At 42.3% G+C, this 24,479-nt stretch overlaps 4 protein-coding genes across 8 annotated transcripts in view; 3 read left to right on the plus strand and 1 right to left on the minus strand.

Moving 5' to 3' along the window:
* LOC121578151 (metabotropic glutamate receptor 2-like) overlaps positions 1-916 on the plus strand; it is a 108,831-nt gene extending 107,915 nt beyond the window's left edge. For all 3 annotated transcript variants that reach the window (XM_045223780.1, XM_045223779.1, XM_045223781.1), the window contains exon 12: positions 145-916. In XM_045223780.1, the coding sequence (XP_045079715.1) occupies positions 145-230 (86 nt within the window). In that variant the 3' untranslated portion in view covers positions 231-916. The remainder of the gene's footprint in view (positions 1-144) is intronic.
* A 2,355-nt stretch (positions 917-3,271) lies between these two features.
* LOC121578152 (U3 small nucleolar RNA-interacting protein 2) lies at positions 3,272-10,594 on the minus strand. Its single transcript, XM_041892304.2, has 14 exons — positions 10,366-10,594; positions 10,182-10,267; positions 9,948-10,060; positions 9,746-9,813; positions 9,592-9,633; positions 9,230-9,356; positions 8,845-9,062; positions 8,652-8,752; positions 8,428-8,562; positions 8,224-8,286; positions 7,926-8,071; positions 6,202-6,281; positions 4,127-4,200; positions 3,272-3,559 (listed from the first exon to the last, which is right to left on the minus strand). Exons 1-14 carry the CDS (start codon positions 10,441-10,443, stop codon positions 3,442-3,444), a joined length of 1,449 nt encoding a protein of 482 aa, XP_041748238.1. The 5' UTR covers positions 10,444-10,594; the 3' UTR covers positions 3,272-3,441.
* Positions 10,595-10,833: 239 nt separating this feature from the next.
* LOC121578153 lies at positions 10,834-18,015 on the plus strand. Of its 3 annotated transcripts, none has more exons than XM_041892306.2 (6): positions 10,834-11,097; positions 11,498-11,678; positions 11,937-12,093; positions 14,683-14,870; positions 15,311-15,494; positions 17,590-18,015. In XM_041892306.2, the coding sequence occupies exons 2-6, from the start codon at positions 11,517-11,519 to the stop codon at positions 17,697-17,699; spliced, it is 801 nt and encodes a 266-aa protein (XP_041748240.1). In that variant the 5' UTR covers positions 10,834-11,097; positions 11,498-11,516; the 3' UTR covers positions 17,700-18,015. The 3 variants fall into 3 exon arrangements, with proteins under 3 accessions (XP_041748240.1, XP_041748241.1, XP_041748239.1); XM_041892307.2 differs by having other exon boundaries at positions 11,498-11,627; positions 15,269-15,494; XM_041892305.2 differs by having other exon boundaries at positions 10,838-11,097; positions 15,269-15,494.
* A 98-nt stretch (positions 18,016-18,113) lies between these two features.
* On the plus strand, positions 18,114-24,101 carry LOC121578459 (probable G-protein coupled receptor). The gene is made up of 4 exons (XM_041892834.2): positions 18,114-18,766; positions 20,942-21,307; positions 21,717-21,877; positions 22,183-24,101. Exons 2-4 carry the CDS (start codon positions 21,066-21,068, stop codon positions 23,091-23,093), a joined length of 1,314 nt encoding a protein of 437 aa, XP_041748768.1. The 5' UTR covers positions 18,114-18,766; positions 20,942-21,065; the 3' UTR covers positions 23,094-24,101.
* The last annotated feature ends 378 nt before the right edge of the window (positions 24,102-24,479 follow it).

The following is a 24,479-nucleotide window of genomic DNA, read 5'->3' on the forward strand; positions in this document are numbered from 1 at the left end:
ACAGATCCCTTGGTTCAATTTTTGTTTGCTTTAATCAATGTGAAAAACTAGGTGATACGTACACTTTATAACTAGTCTGTTAATTTGATATTTTAATGAAAAAATGTTTCATTAAAATATCTCACTATTCTCATTATTTTCCAGCATCAGCCTCGACCTGTGTGCCAACAACGGTAACAACAGTCTGTAACGGTCGTGAGGTAGTGGACTCCACTACGTCCTCTTTGTGAAGAAGGTTGAGCTGCTTGTATCATTCCTCTGTCCTGAGAACATCACAAGCCACAGTTGCATACGAAATCATCCCCTCTCATACAACAAGGCTGCTGTCATATCTCAAGTCCCATTTACAGTAGAGACAAGTAGAGGCTGTCTATTCGAACAGAGGGAGGCCAAGATGCTCTTAACTGTGAAAGCTAAATTATGTGACTATACTTAGCAGTATTACGTAATGTAGGATTGTAAAGCATTTTTGTATAGATTTAACAGTACGTGATTGATTTTGCTTGGTTTCGAGATAGACTCGTCGTTGAATGCACTGCTGTATGCCTTGCTGTCAGTACAGAGAATCAGTCTTATGAATGAGGTGGTTAATGTGAAGCGATCATTGAGTCATAACAAAAGGTTGTTCTTATCTTGTCCTTACAGTGCTGTTAATACGATATCAAAATGTTATTTTTCTCTTCGACTAGAATATCATTAATACAAAACACTTATTGAAATCATTTCGCCCCTTGTTTTTAAACTACATTTGAATGACATGAGATTAACCATAGTGAAAGTGATGATTAAAAACTAGGCTACTATACAGTATAAAGGACAATGTTTTAATGTAGACTTTGGTGAACCAGTTTGTGCTTTCTTGTAATTTATGTAAATAAATTGTGTTATTTTTTAATTATTAAAACATAAAATGCCAGTGTGTATTTTGTTCACAGAAGTCTCGAGGCAGTTTTGGTGGTAGCTCGACAGGATGTATTAAAGCAATCATTGCCGATGGGTATATGTACATCAAGCATTCCAGGAAGAAGCAGTCTACCCTAGTGTTTCTCAACCTCATTTGTGCCAGGGACTGGCAAGCTCGGGTCCTTCCTCCTTTGGGGACCGCTTCAATTACAACTAGCAATGGACTAAATCAGGGTTATTAGCTAACCATCTCAGACGCCAGTGAACATCATCCCAGCCCAGGAACCTAGAGAAACACTGCACCCAATCTGTTTGAAATTACAATTGGATGTAACATCTACACGGCTACATATTCTCTCTCACAGTGGTTTCTGAGACAGCAGCAATGAACTGTAGAAGAGCAGCTTGTCTTAGTCACCTCAAATCTAATCTCCTTTCCTTAAAATGCCACAGGTGTATCACCACTCTGGAACGACCATCAATACTGAGTAAAACAACAGTGATTATCAGTCAGCACAGTCTGTATATTCCAATGGCTAAAGGATGCAGCATCAGCCTACACACAGAGCAGTACTCTCTACCAGAAACCTGTCTTAGTCTTACCCATCTCATCTCTGACAGTGTGAATGTGTTTACCCAGAAACCAGCAATGAACTGAGACTGGCTTTTCTAATCTCTTCAGAGATCTCCTTTAAATACTACCACAGGATGTGTTTCACCACTTTGGAGCGACAAACATCACTGATTATTAACACCATCATCGCCTATAAAAATCGAGTGTCGTTTTTAAGACCTATGGTCGGAGTGGTGGCTATTGGCTACATGGCAGCAGGCCAATCTATCAAAGGAAACTTAGGTTTCATTTTAGGAGTTTCAGATGTTTAGTGACGCAAAAGCTGTTAAAAGCATTTCATTTTCAAATAGCCAAACCTCAGGGGATTCCTCGATCAACAGGCCACAAGCTGTGTAGCTGACAGCTAGACATGCGCCAAGGGCCGTTCCCGAATTAGGAATTTGTGCCTTTCCTGCACACTTCAGTATTCTACCTTATTCAGTCGCGTAACGCACTCTGCAGGACTGGCGAACTTGCGCGCTCTAAATACATTTCATTCAACCGCTGAAAACCCTCCCACTTTGTGAGTTTTCATTCAATGGGTTTGTTAGTACATTTATCTTAAGCCATCCCTTTAAATATGGTGCACTTTTTAGTTTTAGTTTGACAGACTAGAAAATATCGAGAGAATGGGTTCAGAATATTAGCGATCAATGAAAGAAAGACTTTTAAAAATATATGCTTATTCGTCTTCATTTCAGCTCCAACTGGTAGATTTTTAAAAAATACTCTGATGTACAATATTTAGGTCTAGGAAAGTATTTATGAATAATTAAAAACAGGTTTGGAGAGCCTTTACGCATGAAAGAAAGATGTGGTTTGATTCATTCTGAAAATTGCCACATTCAGAAGATTAGTGGTCATATAATTATATTAGGAAGAATAGTGTACAATAGTAGGCTATACCCTCGTCGATTGCCTGCACTAACCATGGAACTGTGTGATGACACGGCCAAGTACTGCGCTGTGTCAGTTTCAAACTGTTATGGCTTGGTCTGCGCTCCACTCCATAACGATTTAATTAGCCTACATTTCTTTATATATTATCAACTGTTACTAATGATCCTCAACAACAATCACACGGCTGCGTTTACAGAGTAAGCAAATGAAGGTAAACGAAACAATGTAATTAAATGGCATAGTTATAATATAGTCTTTACAAACTGAACGGAAATAACAGTAAATTGGCAGTTGAATATGTGTGGATATTAGGGCTACTGATGGTCGATACTGATAGTGGCTAATATTTAACATGATAGAAATAGTAAACAGAGAAAGTCGGGGTAGCCTATAATTAAGACATTCGACAGTGCCCATCCCTGCAAGTTAAGGCCGTACAATTTAAATGCTACATAATACTGTGGGAAAGTTGATATGCTTCAGTTTGCTGCCATATGACTGGTTTCACGTCTCCAGCGATATTGTAAACTATATCTAAATCGAGTGTCATTTATATTTACAATTCCCTTATCCAAACATACTCATTTACCTAGCTCTTATCAACGGCTGTTATCCAGTTGTAAATTACAGTGCATGGACAATGGTGTTATTTCTATCGGAAAAAAATAAGTAAATGCTTTTTCCACTTGAAACAGGCAGGTTCGTGAGACCTTATCCATGGTTTCATCATGGGTAAAGGTGGTGGAATTATCAGAATATGGCATATCTGAATTAGGTTCCATTTAAGCATGCTTAACTCTGGCCGGAATCCAGGCCCAACTGCACACAGAGATGAGATGCAGGCAGAGCACAAAACCTTTTCTATTCCTCAACTGAGTTTTTATTGTATTTTTTAAAAGTCGTTTTTAAAAGCCCCCCCCTGTTTACTGTAGTTAACTGATAGGTAATACAAATAGCATTTGTGTAAAGAATTTAATTTACAAAATCTAAATAAATGTTCATACACAGGCTAAGGCATACATAGATCAGCTACACCCATTCTCGTCTCCATTCTGGACCTCTTCCTGCTCTGGCTGTTGTCTTTTCAGAGGAATAATATAGAGTCCGTTCTTCGCTTCCTTCAGTCTCCACCACCGACCAAGCCTGACAACAAAGACTTTATTAACAAAAACAAAGATAATTGACAAAACAGATAATGCATGAATAAAGTTAAGAGTAAAATGATGTAGTATATAAGGATGTGTCCGAGTTAAAAATAATGTAAGTCATTTGCGTAGATCTTCCCATTGGTTAATTCTGATACTTCCCAAGTGGGAAACTCAGGATCATCTGTCTACAATGACTTAGCAAGTCTGACATTTCAGAGTTCCAACTAGCACGTGAACACAGTATAAGAAGCCATTTAATATTGTAATAAGAAAAACAGGGAAGGATTTATTTCCATCACTGCCACAAGAAGTCGAGGGGGTCTTAGGATTTGGGAGTGAAATAAGTGCCACCTTGTGGGCACCTGTCCTCATTGCAACTACTTCCATACAGAACACTGAAAACAGGCTTGTTTAACTCAAAGGTTAGGCACAGAGTATATGATCAATATAGTGAGGCTTTTGATCAATCAATCATTCAGCCAGTCAGTCAATGAGTGTATAATGCTAGTAAGTACGCTCTGGGCTGTATCTCTGTATGACAGGTAAGTAGCTGGGTACATACCTGTGCTCCTGTCCCACTCCTGCCACCAGGAACTTTCCAGAGCTGGAGAACTTCAGACTGTTGACAAAACCAGTCTACAAGAGAGAGGAGACAGAATGCTTTAGTGAGAAGACAGATGTTTTAATGCAGAACACTCGTACTAGTCAATTTCTCATACACATAGGCCTATACAAGCATTTCGCTACACCCACTATAACATCTGCTAAATATGTGTATGTGACCAATTACATTTTATTTGATACAAATAGGCTCAATGCTTAATGTTTGAATGACATCCAATGGTGTTTACCACATTGTCATGCTACACAATGATTGAATGCAACGCATTTAAGGTCCTAAGCGATAGAATAACCGCGATCGATAAAAGACAGTACAGACAGTACTGTGCAGCTGTCTTCATCGAACTGGCCAAGGCTTTTGACTGTCAATCACCGCATTCTTATTGGCAGACTAAATAGCCTTGGTTTCTCAAATGACTGCCTCACCAACTACTTCTCAGATAGAGTTCAATGTGTCAAATCGGAGGGCCTGTTGTCTGGACCTATGGCAGTCTATGGGGGTGCCACAGGGTTCAATTATTGGGCCGACTCTATTCTCTGTGTATATCAATGATGTCGCTCTTGCTGCTGGTGACTCTCAGATCCACCTCTACGCAGACAACACCATTTTGAATACATCTGGCCCTTCATTGGACACTGTTAACAAACCTCCAAACGAGCGTCAATGCCATACAACACTACTTCCGTGGCGTCCAACTCCAACTGCTCTTAAAACGCATGCTCTTCAATCGAACGCTGCTTGCACCCGCCCGACTAGAATCACTACTCTCGGCGGGTCTGACTTAGAATATGTGGACAACTACAAATACCTAGGTGTCTGGTTAGACCGTAAACTCTCCTTCCAGACTCACATTAAGCATCTCCAATCCAAAGTTAAATCTAGAACCGGTTTCCTATTTCACAACAAAGCCTCCTTCACTCATGCTGCTAAACATGCCCTCGTAAAACTGACTATCCTACCGATCCTTGACTTCGGCGATGTAATTTACAAAATAGCTTCCAACACTCTACTCCGCAAATTGGATGTAGTCTATCACAGTGCCATCCGTTTTGTCACCAAAGCCCCATATACTACCCACCATTGTGACCTGTACGCTCTCGTTGGCTGGCCCTCACTACATATTCGTCGCCAAACCCACTGGCTCCAGGTCACCTATAAATCACTTCTAGGCAAATCCCTGCCTTATCTTAGATCATTGGTCACCATAGCAACACACACTCATAGTATGCATTCCAGCAGGTATATCTCACTGGTCATCCCCAAAGCCAACACCTCCTTTGGCCGCCATTCCTTCCAGTGCTCTGCTGCAAATGACTGGAACGAACTGCAAAAATCTCTGAAGCTGGAGACACTTATCTCCCTCACTATCTTTAAGCATCAGTTGTCAGAGCAGCTTACCGATCACTGCACCTGTACACAGCCCATCTGTAATTAGCCCACCCAACTACCTCAACCCCATATTGTTATTTACATTGTTATTTATTTTGCTAATTTGCACCCCAGTATCTCTATTTGCACATCATCTTCTGCACATCTATCACTCCAGTGTTAATACTAAATTGTAATTATTTTGCACCATGGCCTATTTATTGCCTTACCTCCATAACTTACTACATTTGCACACACTGTATATAGATTTTATATTGTGTTATTGACATTGTTTTGTTTATTCCATATGTAACTCTGTGTTGTTGTTTTTAAATCGCACTGCTTTGCTTTATCTTGGCCAGGTCAGAGTTGTAAATGAGAACTTGTTCTCAACTGGCTTACCTGGTTAAATAAAAAGGAGAAATATACATATATTTTTTTTTAATGGGTGACTGCAGGGGGGAGTCTGTAGCTCAGCTGGTAGAGCACGGCGCTTGTAACGCCAGGGTAGTGGGTTCGATCCCCGGGACCACCCATACACAAAAAAAAAAGTATGCACGCATGACTGTAAGTCGCTTTGCATAAAAGCGTCTGCTAAATGGCATATTATTATTAGGTATGGAGCAGTGTAGCTGGGACTTGCTTACCACAGGGATGCTGAAGAGAGGCTCCAGGTGACGGAACCCCTGGCCACACTTCCATAGCTGCACCTTAGAGTTGTGTGAACCTACCAAGTGACAACAGTTGTTCAATTCCAGCATCAATTGGACAGGTAAATATTAGCAGTCAACTCCTAATACACTCCCCTCCATATTTATTTGGACAGTGAAGCTAAAATTGGTACATTTGGCTCTATACTCCAACATTTTGGATTTGAGATCAAATGTTTTATGAGGTGACAGTACAGTATTTTAATACATATATATTTATCCAATTAGAAATGATAGCACTTTATGCATCTTGCCCCCCCATTTGAATAAGTTATTTTTCCATAAGTCTTTGGACAAAGTAGTCAAAAGTTTAGTATTTGCTCCCATATTGCTAGCACGTAATAACTTGTGACTCTACAAACTTGTTGGATGTTAGAGTAGAGCCGAATTTACACACTTTAGCTTCACCGTCCAACTAAATATGGAGGGGAGTGTATAGGACCAAGGATTGCGCACTAATATAGAGTATCACACTACAGATTTACAGTACGCATTATAGCAAGGAGAGCTGGAAGTTTGGGGTTGATCATTACTAATAACTCACACACGGTGTGTATAGATGAGACAGTGTATAGCAAAGCTGGCGAAGAGGACGTTCACAGCCGAAGCTACGGTGTCAATAGTTCTGCAGAGCTGTGTGTGTATAGACGAGACAGAGCTGTGTGTGCATAGACGAGACAGAGCCGTGCGTGCATAGACGAGACAGAGCCGTGCGTGCATAGACGAGACAGAGCCGTGCGTGCATAGACGAGACAGAGCCGTGCGTGCATAGACGAGACAGAGCCGTGCGTGCATAGACGAGACAGAGCCGTGCGTGCATAGACGAGACAGAGCCGTGCGTGCATAGACGAGACAGAGCCGTGCGTGCATAGACGAGACAGAGCCGTGCGTGCATAGACGAGACAGAGCCGTGCGTGCATAGACGAGACAGAGCCGTGCGTGCATAGACGAGACAGAGCTGTGCGTGCATAGACGAGACAGAGCTGTGCGTGCATAGACGAGACAGAGCTGTGCGTGCATAGACGAGACAGAGCTGTGCGTGCATAGACGAGACAGAGCTGTGCGTGCATAGACGAGACAGAGCTGTGCGTGCATAGACGAGACAGAGCTGTGCGTGCATAGACGAGACAGAGCTGTGCGTGCATAGACGAGACAGAGCTGTGCGTGCATAGACGAGACAGAGCTGTGCGTGCATAGACGAGACAGAGCTGTGCGTGCATAGACGAGACAGAGCTGTGTGCATAGACGAGACAGAGCTGTGTGTGCATAGACGAGACAGAGCTGTGTGTGCATAGACGAGACAGAGCTGTGTGTGCATAGACGAGACAGAGCTGTGTGTGCATAGACGAGACAGAGCTGTGTGTGCATAGACGAGACAGAGCTGTGTGTGCATAGACGAGACAGAGCTGTGTGTGCATAGACGAGACAGAGCTGTGTGTGTATAGACGAGACAGAGCTGTGTGTGCATAGACGAGACAGAGCTGTGTGTGCATAGACGAGACAGAGCTGTGTGTGTGTATAGACGAGACAGAGCTGTGTGTGTGTATAGACGAGACAGAGCTGTGTGTGCATAGATGAGACAGAGCTGTGTGCATAGACGAGACAGAGCTGTGTGTATAGATGCGTGTTATAAAGCTGCTGACTCTCACAGCCGGTGGTACCTGAGGCTACAGTGTCAGAGTTCTGCAGAGCTGCCACGGCTGCCACCCAGTAGGGCTGCTCCAGCCCCACGTCGCCATGCCGCCCATGGGCTGCCTTCACCGTGCTGAGGGGCTTCTTCTTGTTCACACTCCAGAGGGAGACGGAGCTGGGGTGAGGAAGAGAAATCGTTTTTGACTAATGAAAACATTTGTAAGACACCATACTGTGCCGTTTGGGGAGAAGTCACAAAGTGGTTACAGAACCTCTACAGGTGTGAAGTATGACGACACCTAGTGGAGTATAAATCCACACACGTACCCATCATCAGCGCCTGTTATCATGTGTTCTTCATTAATGAGCTGGATACAGTCGATGGAGCCCCTGAGCGAGAGTGGGAGGAGCATTCCCAGTAGGTTAACACACAAGGACAATAGACACTGTCTCGGACCAACAGACTCTATACAGTGTTGTCAGACTGACTAACACAGAGAAAGAGAGAGAAAGGAGTCCAGGAAGACTCACTCATGGCCATGGAACACTAGCTGGGACTCCTCAGCAATCTTCCACACCCTCACAGTGCGGTCCCTCCCCCCTGCAGTCACACAGCGCTCCCGACTCCCACTGTCCAGCCCCGTGATCACATCCTGGTGACCAAATCTAGGGAGACAAACACACGGTCAATAAAACACAAACAATTCTTATGCCAACCTGAAGAAACACACAGACATTACTAGTCAGCTACTCACAGGGTTTCCACATAGGCGTTTTCGTCCACGTTCCACACCTTGATGGAGCGGTCGTGAGAGGCACTGTACAGGTCATGGGTGCCCCTCCTGAAGGACAGGCCCTGTGGAGAACAGATGGCTCAGTTTGTGAGAGGGTGCGACAAAAATAATATGAATTTAAAAGAAATAACATTTTAAAGGAAGAAGAGCTTACCGACACAGGGCCTCTATGTCCTGTGAACTTGTACAGGTGTTTACATGTTGCTGCCTCCCAAATCATGATCAACTTATTAATGTCACCCGTTGCCAGGTACTTGCCGTCCGATGATATGGACATACACAGGACATGGGCTGTATGTCCAACATGGCGATCCTCTGTTCCTTTCCTCCCACCAGCTATTGTGTGCAGTCTCTTACCATTCTCTACATCCCCTGCAGTTACAGAAGAAAATGGGAGAATACATGAGTAAGCGCACTTTAACTGTGTTGCATTTTAGGTAGCATGACAGATTTTGTGCAGTCTATTTCAGTACAACATCAAACATATCTTTGATTATTTTGGAGAAGAAAGTAAACAAACAAATATAATGTTGACTCACATTTGATGATGGAGCAGTCTTTGGCAGCGGAGAAGACATGCTTGTCATCAGGAGAGATGACCAGACAGGTGACTGGCAGCTTGTGGCCTCGCAACATACGAATCTCTGATGTGTCTGGTGGCAGGAGCTGGAAACCATGACAACATAGGGGTTGTGTTTAGTAGGCACGAAACAGAAGTGGACAGAAATGGGTAGGTCCAATCAAAAACGTTTGTTTTCATTTTTCAATGTGCCCTACTCAATGACCACAGCTTTGGTGTTACACAACTCACTATGGGCCATAGAAAACTAATACTGTGTGGATACTGGATGGACATACACAGAGAGTGCTTTTATGGGAGACACCCAACACAGATACTCACATCTTTTGCAACCATCCGTTGAAGCTTTCCTTTCTGCTCAAGCTGAGGAAAACAGAACTTGGTCACTATAAGGTCAATACCATATTCATAAAAGGACTTGTGATGTATATTAGAGCTATAATCAGCATTACAATGTTGGAGCTAGTACACTTACCACTTCTTCTTGAAGTCTTCCAGCTATCAGGTCAGTCTCAAAAGACTCTTCCTCTGCCTTCTTTTCTTCTATTGATAAGACATGAAGACAGAACAGTGAAGCATCAGATTCCAAACAAGCACTTAAACACAACGTTTTATATAAAGCAATTTAGTACAGTTCAATTAATAGTTACAGTAGCTAGCTAACGCTACTCCCTTACCCTCATCCCTCAATTGGTCAAGGTAGAGTTTGGCTAATCGTAGTTTCTTTTCCTGTGGAGTCTCATCAAACTCTTCTTCGACATTGGCCCTCCTTTTTCTGTGCACTGCAGGGCTACATAACGATATTGTTTCAACTGATGTTTTGTCCACTCACACAGCTAGAAATTAATCAGTTTGCTCGCCAACTTAGATAGCTAACTGGTCAGCCAGCCAACTACAGTAAGTAAGCCTACCCTTCTGTTTCAGAGTCGCTGGAGATTTCTTCATTGTGCTTTGAATTGAGCTTCTTCTTGAGTTTGTTTCCCGTGTCTCCATCATTCTAAACCAACATCACAGATCAGAAGAAAGTTAAGATAGCTAGCATTGTAGTAGCTAGGTAGACAGCTAGCTACTAGCTAACGTTAGCTACCTCCTTACCTTTCGTTTTGAACCGGCTGAATTCTCGCTCTTTTTGAAAACCTTTGGAGGTCCTTTTTTCTTTATAAAGAAAGACATGATTCGATTCTATAGATTGTTGTAACAGTGCTTCAGAGTTAGTCAATCTTGGCACTAGTTAGCACAAATTTTGTCCACGCAAATCAACATTAGACCCACATGGGTTCTCTCTCTTCTTATTCAACCAAACTGGAATGGACACCACAGACCCATGCTTTTGAAATGAAGGTGTAGATTGGATAATATTGAGGCATCGGTTTGTCCCGCCCACAAATACAGAGCTCTCACTGGACTATCGAGCAAGTAGGAACTAACGTCTAAATTTGATTGGCTGACAAGGCCTGTTATGTTGAGCAGAAAACTTGTGCAGGGGCAAAATCATTCCCCATAAGATGTGATCCTGACAAATAGTTCCTTGCAGAACGCAGTTAAACCAAGTAAATAATTAAAAGGATGAAATAATGTTTTTACATTAAGGTTACATCTTAAGCACAAACCTAGAAAATTTGAATTACCTCGTTGTATAACTTAAAAAATATATATTCTCCCTGCCATCAAGCACACACTAAAATACTTACTGCGACCAAATACACCGCAGTACTGCAGTACTACTTCCTCTAGCTACTAGCTAGTACCAGCGAGTACTTTTCCATGTACTGACAAAGATTTGCATCCATTCTCACTGCGATCTCAGCAACGAAATTGAATACACAGGTAGGTAACGTTAGCTGTAATATGATGTGTTAAAATCTGTAATGTATTGCTTGAAATTGGCTAATTTGTCCAATTATTAGCAAATGCCAAAAAACTGCCACCTCAGAGCTCACGTCCCGATAACGACCTGATATGGCGTCCACAGAGATGAGTCTCTTTGTGGCTAACGTTATTGCAGCGCATACAGTATCATCAATGTAGTAATAACCAATTTAAATGTAATATCCATGTAAAAGTAATGGGATTAAAAGTTGATGGAAGAAAGTAATGTACAGTTTCAATATTTATATGTTATTTATTCAAATACACAATTATAGTGCTCCAGACCTGATGAAAATACGTTTTGTGTATTTAGTCAAATGTACTTATTTTCTGTGCCTGTGTTATATATTTCATCAAGGCGTTTGCCCACCTGAGTAATGGCGCCAAAGCGGGCAGCAACAACAACACACTCTGTCAGTGTCCACACAGGCTCTTCTGTCAAAATGATGAAGATTGGCATGGATCATTCTCTGGAGGATTTTGGTGAGGTAATAGAGGAGAAGTACAGAATACCAGATGATGGATATTCACCCATAGAGGTGAGAGAGGTTATCTTATTGATGATCAATTACAAACAATTACTGCAGATTACCACCCCGTTACAATCAAGTCTACTTTTTTGTATTTAATTTGCTTCACGGAATCCTTTACCCCTTACTTTTCCACACTGCTGTATCAGTAAGGATTATGGCCCATGTACAATACCCTTTATGGTTGATGTACTGTAGTAACTGTACTGTACTAGTTCAACTGTACTATGTTTTACACCATGGTGTCGTACTTTGTTTCTCTCTCAGGGTGAACCAATCACCTTCGAGGAAGAAGACGATCAAAGTCCTGAAACGAGAACCGACACCATAACTCTCCTGATGAAAATTGATCAGCTGCAAGCAGAACTGAAATATGAGCGCAGATGCAGACAGCTGGCTGAGAGGGAACTGAAACAGATGAAAGGTATATTATAAAACTACACTCATTGTTCATTGAATTACTGAATCGTATTTAATGGGTTATTCAAAGTTGGCCAAAATAGGCTATTTTGGGGGGTTTACTAAATACATTCAACCTTCAACTTTTTTTGTGTTAACTTTAAAAAATACTTATCATGACAGATACTGCAAGTATTTTAAACACCATTGTCAATGTACTCAGTTATCTTGCAATGATGCACTGAGAAAGGTCAGGCTAATCAGTTAGGGTGATTGCTGTTGAGCTATTATCTATCTTTATAAAATGTCTTGACGAATAATCGATTCTCGTTGGTCAAATGGGTGTTGCTGATTATTTTCTGATACTTTGTCAGAGATGAACAACCTGCCAATGTACTCAGTTATCTTGAAAATATTAATTTGAAAAGGTGGATCAGTTAGGGGGATTGCTCATGAGTGGTCTACAGTGCATTCGGAAAGTATTCAGACCCCTTGACTTTTTCCACATTTTGTTACGTTACAGCCTTATTCTAAAATTGATTAAATAGTTTTTTGCCCCCTCATCAATCTACACACAATACCCCATAATGGCAAAGCAAAAACAGGTTTTTAGAATTTTTAGCAAATGTATTAAAAATAAAAAACGGAAATATCACATTTACATAAGTATTCAGACCTTTTACTCAGTACTTTGTTGAAGCACCTTTGGCAGCGATTATAGCCTCGAGTCTTCTTGGGTATGACGCTACAAGCTTGGCACACCTGTATTTGGGGAGTTTATCCCATTCTTCTCTGCAGATCCTCTCAAACTCTGTCAGGTTGGATGGGGAGCGTCGCTGCACAGCTATTTTCAGGTCTCTCCAGAGATGTTCGATCGGGTTCAAGTCCGGGCTCTGGCTGGGCCACTCAAGGACATTCAGAGACTTGTCCCGGAGCCACTCCTGCATTGTCTTGGCTGTGTGCTTAGGGTTGTTGTCCTGTTGGAAGGTGAACCTTTGCCCCAGTCTGAGGTCCTGAGTGCTCTGGAGGAGGTTTTCATCAAGGATCTCCCTGATCTCTTTTTTCTCCGTTCATCTTTCCCTTTATCCTGACTATTTTCTCAGTCCCTGCCGCTGAAAAACATCCCCTCAGCATGGTGCTGCCACCACCATGCATCACCGTAGGGATGGTGCCAGGTTGCCTCCAGACGTGACACTTGGCATTCAGGCCAAAGAGTTCAATCTTGGTTTCATCAGACCAGAGAATCTTGTTTCTCATGGTCTGAGAGTCATTTAGATGCCTTTCGGCAAACTCCAAGCAGGCTGTCATGTGCCCTTTTACTGAGGAGTGGCTTCCGTCTGGACACTACCATAAAGGCCTGATTGGTGGAGTGCTGCAGAGATGGTTGTCCTTCTGGAAGGTTCTCCCATCTCCACAGAGGAACTCTGGAGCTCTTTCAGAGTGACCATCGGATTCTTGGTCACCTCCCTGACCAAGGTTCTCCCCCGATTGCTCAGTTTGGCCCGGCGGCCAGCTCTAGGAAGAGTCTTGGGGGTTCCAAACTTATTCCATTTAAGAATGATGGAGGCCAATGTGTTCTTGGGGACCTTCAATGCTGCAGACATTTTTTGGTACCCTTCCCCAGATCTGTGCCTCGAGACAATCCTGTCTCGGAGCTCTACGGACAATTCCTTCAACCTCATGGCTTGCTTTTTGCTCTGACATGCACTGTGGACTGTGGGACCTTATATAGACATGTGTGTGCCTTTCCAAATCATGTCCACTCAATTGAATTTACCACAGGTGGACTCCAATCAAGTTGTAGAAACATCTCAAAGATGATCAATGGAAACAGGATGCACCTGAGCTCAATTTCGACTCTCATAGCAAAGGGTCTGAATACTAATGTAAATAAGGTATTTCTGTTTTTATTTTTAATGCATTTGCAAACATTTCTAAAAACCTGTTTTTGATTTGTCATTATGGGATATTGTGTGTAGATTGATGAGGGAAAAAAAAAAAGTATTCCATTTTAGAATAAGGCTGTAATGTATGAAAATTTGGAAGATGTCAAGGGGTCTGAATACTTTCAGAGTGTACAAAACATTGCTCTTTCCATGACACAGATTGACCAGGTGAATCTAGGTGAAAGCTATGATCCCTTATTGATGTCACTTGTTAAATCCACTTCAATCAGTGTAGATGAAGGTGAGGAAACAGGTTAAATAAGGATTGTTAAGCCTTGAGACAATGATTGTGTATGTGTGCCATTCAGAGGGTGAATGGGCAAGACAAAATATTTAAGTGCCTTTGAACGGGGTAGGGACCAGGCGCATTTATTTAAGTGTGTCAAGAACTGCAACGCTGCTGGGTTTTTCACGCTCAACAGTTTCCCGTGTGTATCAAGAATGTTCCAGCACCCAAAGGACATCCAGCCAACTTGACACAACTGTGGGAAGCATTGGAGTCAACATGGGCCAGCATCCCTGTGGAACGCTTTCGAGACCTTGTAGACTCCATGCCCCGACGAATTGAAACTGTTCTGAGGCAAAAGGCGGTGCAACTCAATATTAGGAAGGTGTTCCTAATGTTTTGTACACTCAGTGCATAATACTCTCTTGTAATACTTTGTCAGAGATGAACGACCTGATGACCCAGATGAGACACACAGCCCATGACCTGAGGACTGTTCTGGACCACGCCCGGGGGCAGCAGGGGAACGATGTGAACGATGTTGTGAACGACGTTGTCACCCCAGAGAGCTGTGAGGGGCAGAGCATCTCTTATGCAGACGTGCCAGTTCAGATGTCACAGGAAGTAGAGGTGAGGTCACCACCCCCATCAGGCCTTTCTACATTGTAGTTGCTCTACTGTCACATTCAACTCGTCCTCTCAAGAAAATTATGTATATAGCCTAATGTTTGCCTGGGTTCAGACAGACGACCTGAGATAGGCATTAGGATTACTTTAGCCTGGTTAAACCAGACCGAATGCTGCACCCACAGCTAAAACAATGGTAAGTGCATCATGCAGTCTAATTTAACCAGGCTAGGAGTACTTATGATGAACGGAGATACACAATATCCAAACGTTGCTGGCCATAAAATACAGCAATTCAAATAAAGTATCTCTCTAAAATAAAACTAGATATGTCTCTGACAAATCAACTTTGCAATGTTCTCTGACAATGGACACTTCAGTTCTGTCTTTGACTTTATCAGGACGCTAACTATATCCACCTCCCCGGGGGTCTGCGAGTGCAGAGGAATCTGTACAAGGGGATCTCAGAGATCATGGACTTCAAGAAGTACATCTCAGCCATGCTGATGGTGCTGTTTGACAGGGAGACGTTGGGCACACACAGTCTGCAGGGCAGGAGGTGTAACATCGCCAAAGAGGAAACCCAGAAACCTCAACTCCCCCCTGACATCATGAGAGGCCTTCTAGGTACTGTACTTTGTCTATTTCTTATTGCTGTCTATTTTATTCAACCTTCATTTAACCAGGTTGTTTCACTGAGGTCGGAGGACCTCTTTCCCAAGGGAAAGTCATCCCAGCAAACCAAAATTGGTTCTGTGAAAGTTCCCAGGACATTCGTTAGGTTGCTGCATATTTTCTCATAACATAAAACTGTCCAGTCGTGCTGATGATTATAGAATGTTTGTATAAAATGCTCCTAGAATATATTTATGGTGAGAACATTGTGGGGACGTCACAAAAGATGTGTTCCCAAAACACAAAAACTGTCCAGTTGTGCGGATGATTCTACAATGTTTATTTTAAGGTGCAAAAAACATTCACCTGATGTTACAAGAACATTCCCAGAACACATTTCCTCTGTTCTTTAAAGGTTCCCATAATGTTTCATTAGGTTGTGGGAAAGGTCTGGTAGGAACATTGTGGGGACATCACAAAAGATATCTTCCCAAAACACTAAAACTGTCCAGTTGTGTGGATGATTCTACAATGTTTCTTTTAGGGTGTAAAAAACATTCACCTGATGTTACAATAACGTTCCCAGAACACATTTAGTCTGTTCTTTAAAGGTTCCTAGAATGTTTCTTTAGGTTGTGGGGATATGACAAGAGATAGGTTCCCAAAACACTAAAATTGTCCAGTTGTGCTGATATTCATAGAATGCTTTAGTTAGGTTCAAGTCTTGCCATAGATTTTCAAGCTGATTTAAGTCAAAACTTTAACTAGGCCACTCAGTAACATTCAATGTGGTCTTGGTAAGCAACTCCAGTGTATATTTGGCCTTGTGCTTTAGGTTATTGTCCTTCTGAAAATTTCATTTATCTCCCAGTGTCTATTGGAAAGCAGACTAAACCAAGTTTTCCTCTAGGGTTGTGCTTCGCTCTATTCAGTTTATATAGCCATAACATGATGCAGCCACCACCATGCTTGAAAATATGAAGTGGTATTCAGTGATGTGTTATGTTGGAATTGCCCCAAACATAACACTTTGTATTCAGGAAATAAAGTAAATTTCGTTGCCACATTTCTTTCAGTTTTACTTTAGTGCCTTATTGCAAACAGGATGCATGTCCTGTAATATGTTTTATTCTGTACAGACTTCCTTCTTTTCACTCTGTCATTTAGGTTAGTACTGTGGAGTAACTACAATGTTGTTGATCCTTCCGCAGTTTTCTCCTATCACAGCCATTAAACTCTGTGACTGTTTTAAAGTCACCATGAGAAAACCCCTGAGCGGTTTCCTTCCTCTACGGCACCTGAGTTAGGAAGGACGCCTGTATCTTTGTAGTGACTGGGTGTATTGATGCACCATCCAAAGTGTAATTAATAACTTCACCATGGTCAAAGGGATGTTCAGTGTCTGCTTTTTAAAATCTTTACCCATCTACCAATAGGTGCCCTTCGTTGTGAGGCATTTGAAAACCTCCCTGGTCTTTGTGGTTGAATCTGTGTTTGAAATTCACTGCTCGACTGAGGGACCTTACAGATAATTGTATGTGTGGTATACAGAGATGAGGTAGTCATTCAAAAATCATGTTAACTATTATTGCACACAGTGAGTCCATGCAACTTATTATGTGACTTGTTAAATTAATTTTTACTCCTGAACTTATTTAATCCTGAATTTATTGACTCAAGACATTTCAGCTTTTAATTTTTTATTAATTTGTAAAAAATTCTAAAAACATAATTCCACTTTGACATAATGGGGAATTGTGTGTAGGCCAGTGACAAACAATCTCAATTGAATCCATTTTAAATTCAAGCTGTAACACAACAAAATGTGGAAAAAGTCAAGGGATGTGAATACTTTCTGAAGGCACTGTATTATGTGACTTGCTAAGCAAATGTGTACTCCTGAACTTATTTAGGCTTGCCATAACAAAGGGGTTGAATACTTATTGACTCAAGACATTTCAGCTTTTCATTTAGAATGAATTTGTAAAAACATAATTCCACTTTCACATTGTGGTGTATTGTATGTAGGCCAGTGACTCTGAATCTGAAGGCACTGTATGTTTTTTATTTCTAATGATAAAAGATAGATAATATATATTTTTTCCAGATCACGTGAGGATAAAGTTTGGTGTGGATTACAGTGCGATCCGAGCTGCCGTCAGAACAAAGTTAAATAATGAAGACAAACTGTTGAAGAAGAGACTTGGGATCCGTTGAATCTACAGTCAAAAAAATACAAATAACCAAAAACCAGGTTATAATCAAACAATTGTTTACATTGCAAGTACTGTACTCTGTCCTGTAAGTGCAATGTTTTATTCCACCAACAGATGTCAGTGTGTAGACAGTTTAGTTGTATGATGTTACTTTTGATCAGAAGGAGATTGACTTTGTCTGTTTGTATGATTTAAGAGTACTGTAGATTACACATGTTATAGATTACATTTGTGATAGATTCACTCACATAGTAGCCTTAACAACACATTATTATATAATGATTGTGCCTGTTAAATAAATGTCTTTCTGATTCCCACTCATCTCACAACATCCAATCTGGTCTTCACTAATGCTATTAAATGATGTTTTTATAATTTAAACATTTTTTGAACCCCTAACTGTGTGTGTGTGTAGGGAGTCCTGGAGGGACAGGAGGAGGACAGATAAGTGTGTGTGTAGGCTGAGGCATAGCATACAGTGTGTGACAGTCATATACTGACTTAGAGATGAGAGAAACAGAGTGTGGGCGGGACAATGATGGTGGGTGTGGTTTCATAAAAGCATCCTCACCAATGATCCTCTGTTGATGTGCTTCTAACGGTGACCTGTGGCTAGCCCCTCCCCCAGCCAGTTGTTCTGTCTCTGAGGACCCTAGTCTGAACATCACCTATCAGTCTATCACTACTCTCCTTTGACACCTTCACCAGTCCTACCCAGAAGTCCTTCCCACAGGACGTCCATCCATCAGGGATACTTGTCAACCCAAGGACCAAGACCGCCAGGAACAGGGGTAATAGAAGGAGCAGCCAGCCTTAGTGAGCCGTCCCTGGGGTCAGCTCGAAAGGTTGATGGAGGGTTAGGGACAGGGTTAGGGACAGGTGCACCTGTTGTCTTACTATCTGTTGGAGCCGACCCAGACACCAGAGCCTCACAGCTGGCCTGGAGACATACTGTAAATGAGTTCCACTTGGACAGACAAACACCAGCACCTTCTGAGGTAGTTTTACCCTTTATAACTCAAGGAGGATTTTATAAAGGATTTATGATACTCTCCCAATTCATGTCAGGTGAGCTATGATTTAATTATTTCAATCAAAAAGGTTTATTGTGGTTTAAAGTCATTATTTACTAACTAGATTTTGTGCTTGGTCTCTACACTGAAATAAATACGATTGGTACTTGTATTGAATTGGTGCCTAAATTGATAACACAAATTCTTAGCTTACATGTTGAAATAAGCTTGGGTAGCCTATTATTTAGCTGGAGCTCAGTGTGTTGGGTTTAATCGATACAGAAAACAGCCTAGAAGAGTTGTATGCTGATGTGAACTAGAATTGTCCCGCTGTGGTACATCAAAAGAATGTCTCACATAAAGAGGGGTGATTTATTTGTAGCAGATGTTTTCATTTCAATCAAATGATACTAGATCACTTGTTCAAGTACATAGAATTGGGAATACCCTCTTGCGCTCCCGTACCTGACAGTCCTTTTTCAATTGTTTGAGTTTAGACATTTAAGAAAATCATACTTTTTGATGGGCAACATACTGGTGAAGTAGACTTTTAAATATTTTTTAGCAAGTCATTTTCCTAAGAATGTAGGGATATTCAACCAAAGGCTATTGCATGTCTGGACATGGCCAGTTCAGAAGCCTTGTTTAAACCTTAAAAGGAAATGCTATATTTTGAATGTAGGCCTAATACTAGGACAGGATGAAAACGGCGACATCCTTACATAACTACACGAGAATGTACTGTACATGCACTGACTAGTCCTTCCTGTGCTGTGGATAAATCTCATTAACATGGCATGCCAATCTGCTGTCCGGCCACCAGAGCAGATTTCAGGGGGAGAGAGCATCAGTAGGGAAGCACTGTTCTAGTATGGTAGTTTGGCAGACATGGAAATAAGACACAACAGAACAGAATGCATTAGTAATAGGTTCTGGGAAAAGGATGATGCTCCTAGCACAGCAGTGATTCAGGTGACTGTGTGTGTGTGTGTGTGTGTGTGTGTGTGTGTGTGTGTGTGTGTGTGTGTGTGTGTGTGTGTGTGTGTGTGTGTGTGTGTGTGTGTGTGTGTGTGTGTGTGTGTGTGTGATCATGGCACACACAAAGGGAGAAGGGCATAATATGTGAGCTGTTTGGGTGGAGACAAAGATGCTTTGAAGTCACACACCTGATGTAACTATATGCCTGACATTTAGGCTTACAGGTACAGTAAAGCCACTACCTCTGAAGTTACAAACACACAGACATCCACAGGGTCTGATACAATCTTTGAACAGGAGCATGGGAAATATCAACGTGACTAGGCCTATATTGTGCATTAGTGTGACCAAAATACAGTGTTCATTGAACTATATTGTTTTTGATGTGGTCTGGGCAGAACAGCAGTAGCTTTGTGTGTGTCGCTGGGATCAGGAGATCAAGTCTGTCCTGGTAAGAGATCGTGTGAGACTTTGATGGCCCTACACAGGCAGGGTGACACTAGGCACATACTAATCAACAGGGTCAGTCCCCTGCAGCTGCATTGCTAAAACAAGCAAGCTCATTATCTCTCATTTCAAAAGGTTAGGGAAGGATGGAGGAGAGAAGAGAGAGTGAGAGGGTGTCCTCTCCTCCATGAATTATTCCTATTGATCAGGTCCCTGTCCTCCTCTCCTCTTACAGAAAGAGAGAGGGTGGGTGGGGGGGTGGAGAGAGCATCCTTTCTATTATAAATATTCTAATATAAATATTATAAATTATAGATGTCCTATTCCATAGCTTTTGGCTAGATGGTAGACACCTGTGTCAATCAACTGTGATGAAACTAATAGGTGGTAACAACATAGATGATTTCATTATGGATACTTTTGAACACAAGGAATAATTGACAGTGTACAAAATGAAAACAGAACATATTCCTAAATAACAGAACAATTTCACTTCCATTGTGGATTTGACATACAATTGTTGTTATTATCCCTTGACAGTATTAAGTTGGACATTGCAATCATTAAAACAGAACAGGGTTTAACAGTGCTTAACAGTGCTTACGCATAAGATAACTTTGCGCTCCGGTTGGCTGGCTCTTGCAATGGTAAATTATGATATCAGTGTTTGTGTTGTTTTCACCATTGTTTCTTTGAAGATGTAATGGCCTACAAAACTTGCCTTATGATGATTTACTGTCAATACAAAACTATCCCCAAAAACACTCCCAGTCCCTTGATGTCATCTTCCTTTTTCTTCCAACAGGGAAAAGGAGTATAACTGTTTGACTCCTGAGCAGAATGAATCATCTGGCTCACCACAGTGAAAGATGGGGTCTAGGCCTAATGGTTTGTTCATGATGTATCTTCTGAAACTCTCATCGTGAACTATGGAACACTCTGGTTCACCTCTGACCCCCGACCTCAATGATACTACAGCCAATGACAGCCTGTGGTGGGGGCTGGGGTCGCCCCTCCCCTCAGCCCCTAGCAGACAGCTGGGCACCTTGCCCAACGCTCAGACCCGCTTCAAGGACCTGTCAGGGATATTGTTCATGGTGACCCTGAACGTGGTGGCCCTGCTGGCTAACACAGCCGTGCTGGTGGTGGTGGTCAAGGCCCCACACCTCAGGTACTTGGTACTTTTTTATTTGATTAATTTTTTTACCCGTTAATAACACAATTCAACCACAATGCATAATCAACAAGGATAACCAAAAAGTGTAACAATTTATTGCCATTGTGGTCCTCATTTTGGCCAGCGGGCAGGTTAAATATACACCAGATTACAAATACATAAAAACAGATCCATGATAAAAGGAGCTTGTGTCCCCTATGATTTTCTATTGCACAATTCCCTTGTTTCTATTGCTTATACTATTGAATTTGAGTTTTTAACTTATGGAATCTATTAGATACTGTATCTCATGTATTCCACTTGTTTCACCAGACATCAGTAAATTCAATTTGTTGTAATGAATGCATCATGTGTGTATTGTTTCCTCTCTGGGGATTAATACAGTTAATTCCATTCAATTCAGGAAGTTTGTCTTTGTGTGCCACCTGTGTGCGGTGGACCTGCTGTGTGCCGTGCTGCTCATGCCCCTGGGCATTGTGTCCAACTCGCCGTACTTTGCCAGCGTAGTGTTCACAGTGCTGGAGTGCCAGGTTTACGTCTTCCTCAACGTGTTCCTCATCGCAGGTACAGTACAAGGGACAGACAGAAATTAGGGCTGCATCCGAAATGGAACCCTATTCTGTATATAGTGCACTACTTTTGACCAGAGCTTTGGTCAAAAGTAGTGCACAAGGCCTATACTCTGGATAGGGTTCCATTTCGGACACATGGCCTTTAATCAATCGATGATTTTATTGTTATTTTACACATTCTTAGTGTTTTTTTATGTTCTTATATTCATCTCTTTTGTACAGTATCTTCTGTTTATTTTTATCACTTTAATTTGATTGTTGTACTGTGTGTAGCAACAAGTTTGATTTTAATTACAGCCTCCATCCTCACCATCACGGCCATCAGCGTGGAGCGCTACTACTACATCGTCCACCCCATGCGCTACGAGGTGAAGATGACCCTGAAGCTGGCCTCAGCTGTCATGGTCCTGGTCTGGGTGGCCTCAGCCCTGCTGGGGCTGGCCACTGTGTTCGGCTGGCCCAGCTACAGCAGCCTGAGCTCCGTCAGCGCCGCCCACTGCTCCCTCCACTGGAGCCACAGCGGCCACCACCGGGCCTTCTCTGTCCTCTTCACAGTGGCCTGTTTCTGCCTGCCTACTGCGGTCATCTTCACTGTGTACTGTAACGTCTATAAAGTGGCCCGCGTGGCGGCTAGACAGCATGGACTGTTACCGTCCTGGACGGCCAGTCATCCTAAACACCGCTCGGACTCCATCAGCAGCCAGTCCACCATCATCACCACCCGCAGCGCCCCCAGGAGGCTGCACCACCACAGGCCCTTCGGCGGGGGCAAGGCCGCCCTTACCCTGGTGGTCATTGTGGGCCAGTTCCTGCTCTGCTGGCTGCCTTACTTCTCCTTCCACCTGCACCTGACTATCAACAACCCACCCAAAATCCCCGCCGACCTGGAGGAGACCATCACCTGGCTGGCGTACTCCTCCTTCGCCGTCAACCCTTTCTTTTACGGGCTGCTGAACCGCCAGATCAGGGAGGAGCTGTGTAAGCTACGGCGCTGCTACTCCACCCAGCCCGTCGAGCTGGCCATATCCAGCGGCCACGAGGGCTCGGCCCACGAGAACTTCCTGCAGTTCCTCCAGAGGACCAGCTGTACGGTGGAGACCAGAGCCAGCTTCACCTGCACATCCAGCCCCAGGAAAACCCTGGACCAGACTGGGCAGCAGACGGCTGGCTTCAGGATACCTGGGCAGATACCTGAGGATTTCAGTTAAAACGCCCCTGATATACTAACCTGGTCCCCACTTATATACGGTCACTGTATTGACACTGGTACCTGTCTGCTGTAATGGCAGAAGAGTTAAGTTAAAACTGTTAAGCCTGGACAAGACTGGGCAGACGGCTGGGTTGAAGATACCATGGCAGATACCTAAGGAGTTCAGTGAACAGTACTTGTAAATACTGTACACATGCCATGCCACTGGCATCTACTGTAGTTGACTGCTGTAATGGCTGTGCCAACTGCTCCAGGACTACTGACCTAGAGCAGCAGCACTAGCCTGTTCCCAGATCTGTTGGTGTTGTCTTGCCAACTCCTATTTTTACGTGTGACAATGGCCAAAGGAGTTGACAAGACAAAACAAACAGATTGTACTAGACTACATCAGCACTAGGACCAATGAAGGACTTCAACCTCAAGCCAGTGGGGCAACAGTACTACCACCTACACACTGCCCTTAATTTAAGACAGCACTTGGAAGGGACCACAAGTAGAGGGTTTTTCTTTTGATGTTTCCAGTTTGTTAATTTGATTGAGTTTGTTCTGTATCCAGAGATGAGTCCAGACTCCAGCATATAACTGAAGTGCATTATGTCCTGAAAAATACTGTTTTCTCAATTATGAATTGTTCTTTCTAGCTACAACTACCACTAATAGAGAGACTAATACTGCTACCTACTACCAACCTTTCCAATCACCTATATTACTACATATTCTACTACTACTACACATCTACCAGTACAAATGAATACTTGAATAATTGTATTTCCACTGTATTATATATTCACTTTCTATTTATTATTTATTCAATGTGCAATACAGGGAGCATTCAACACTTTAAGTGTAACAGTTGAGTTATTTATATTACACAATATCAAACTTGATAATTTTACTATTCTCGGTTCTCGGTTGAGGTTTAATTGCAATATTCATAACTATATACAGTATGTTTCTTACAAAACAATATGTTATTATAAGTTATCATAAATTAAAGCACATTGCATTCAATAGGCTACCTTTTTACAGGTGATGGCAGAGACTACACTCTCAAATGTGATTTATTTATATATGGAGTAGTTGTTTTTGCTTGTACAAATAAACTTCTGAAAGAACTGTTTGCAAGAAATTATGCTTATGCTGTTCTAAAAATCATGTCCTCTTCACTTCACATTTATGAAAACCTGAAGAGCTGAAGACTTCACCCTATAACTCCCACACAGCACGGAGAGAGATTAAGGGATAATATGGGATAGAGACAAACATGGGTGATCAATGCAAAATAACATTCAGAGCTACATTTTCAAAAGCCTATCGTGTCCCCTTTAAGCACGGCCCAGATTCGAACGAGAATGTGAATCTGCAAACAAATAGATAAACGAAT

Source organism: Coregonus clupeaformis, chromosome 12 (genome assembly GCF_020615455.1).
Source record: "Coregonus clupeaformis isolate EN_2021a chromosome 12, ASM2061545v1, whole genome shotgun sequence".
Lineage (NCBI taxonomy): Eukaryota > Metazoa > Chordata > Actinopteri > Salmoniformes > Salmonidae > Coregonus > Coregonus clupeaformis.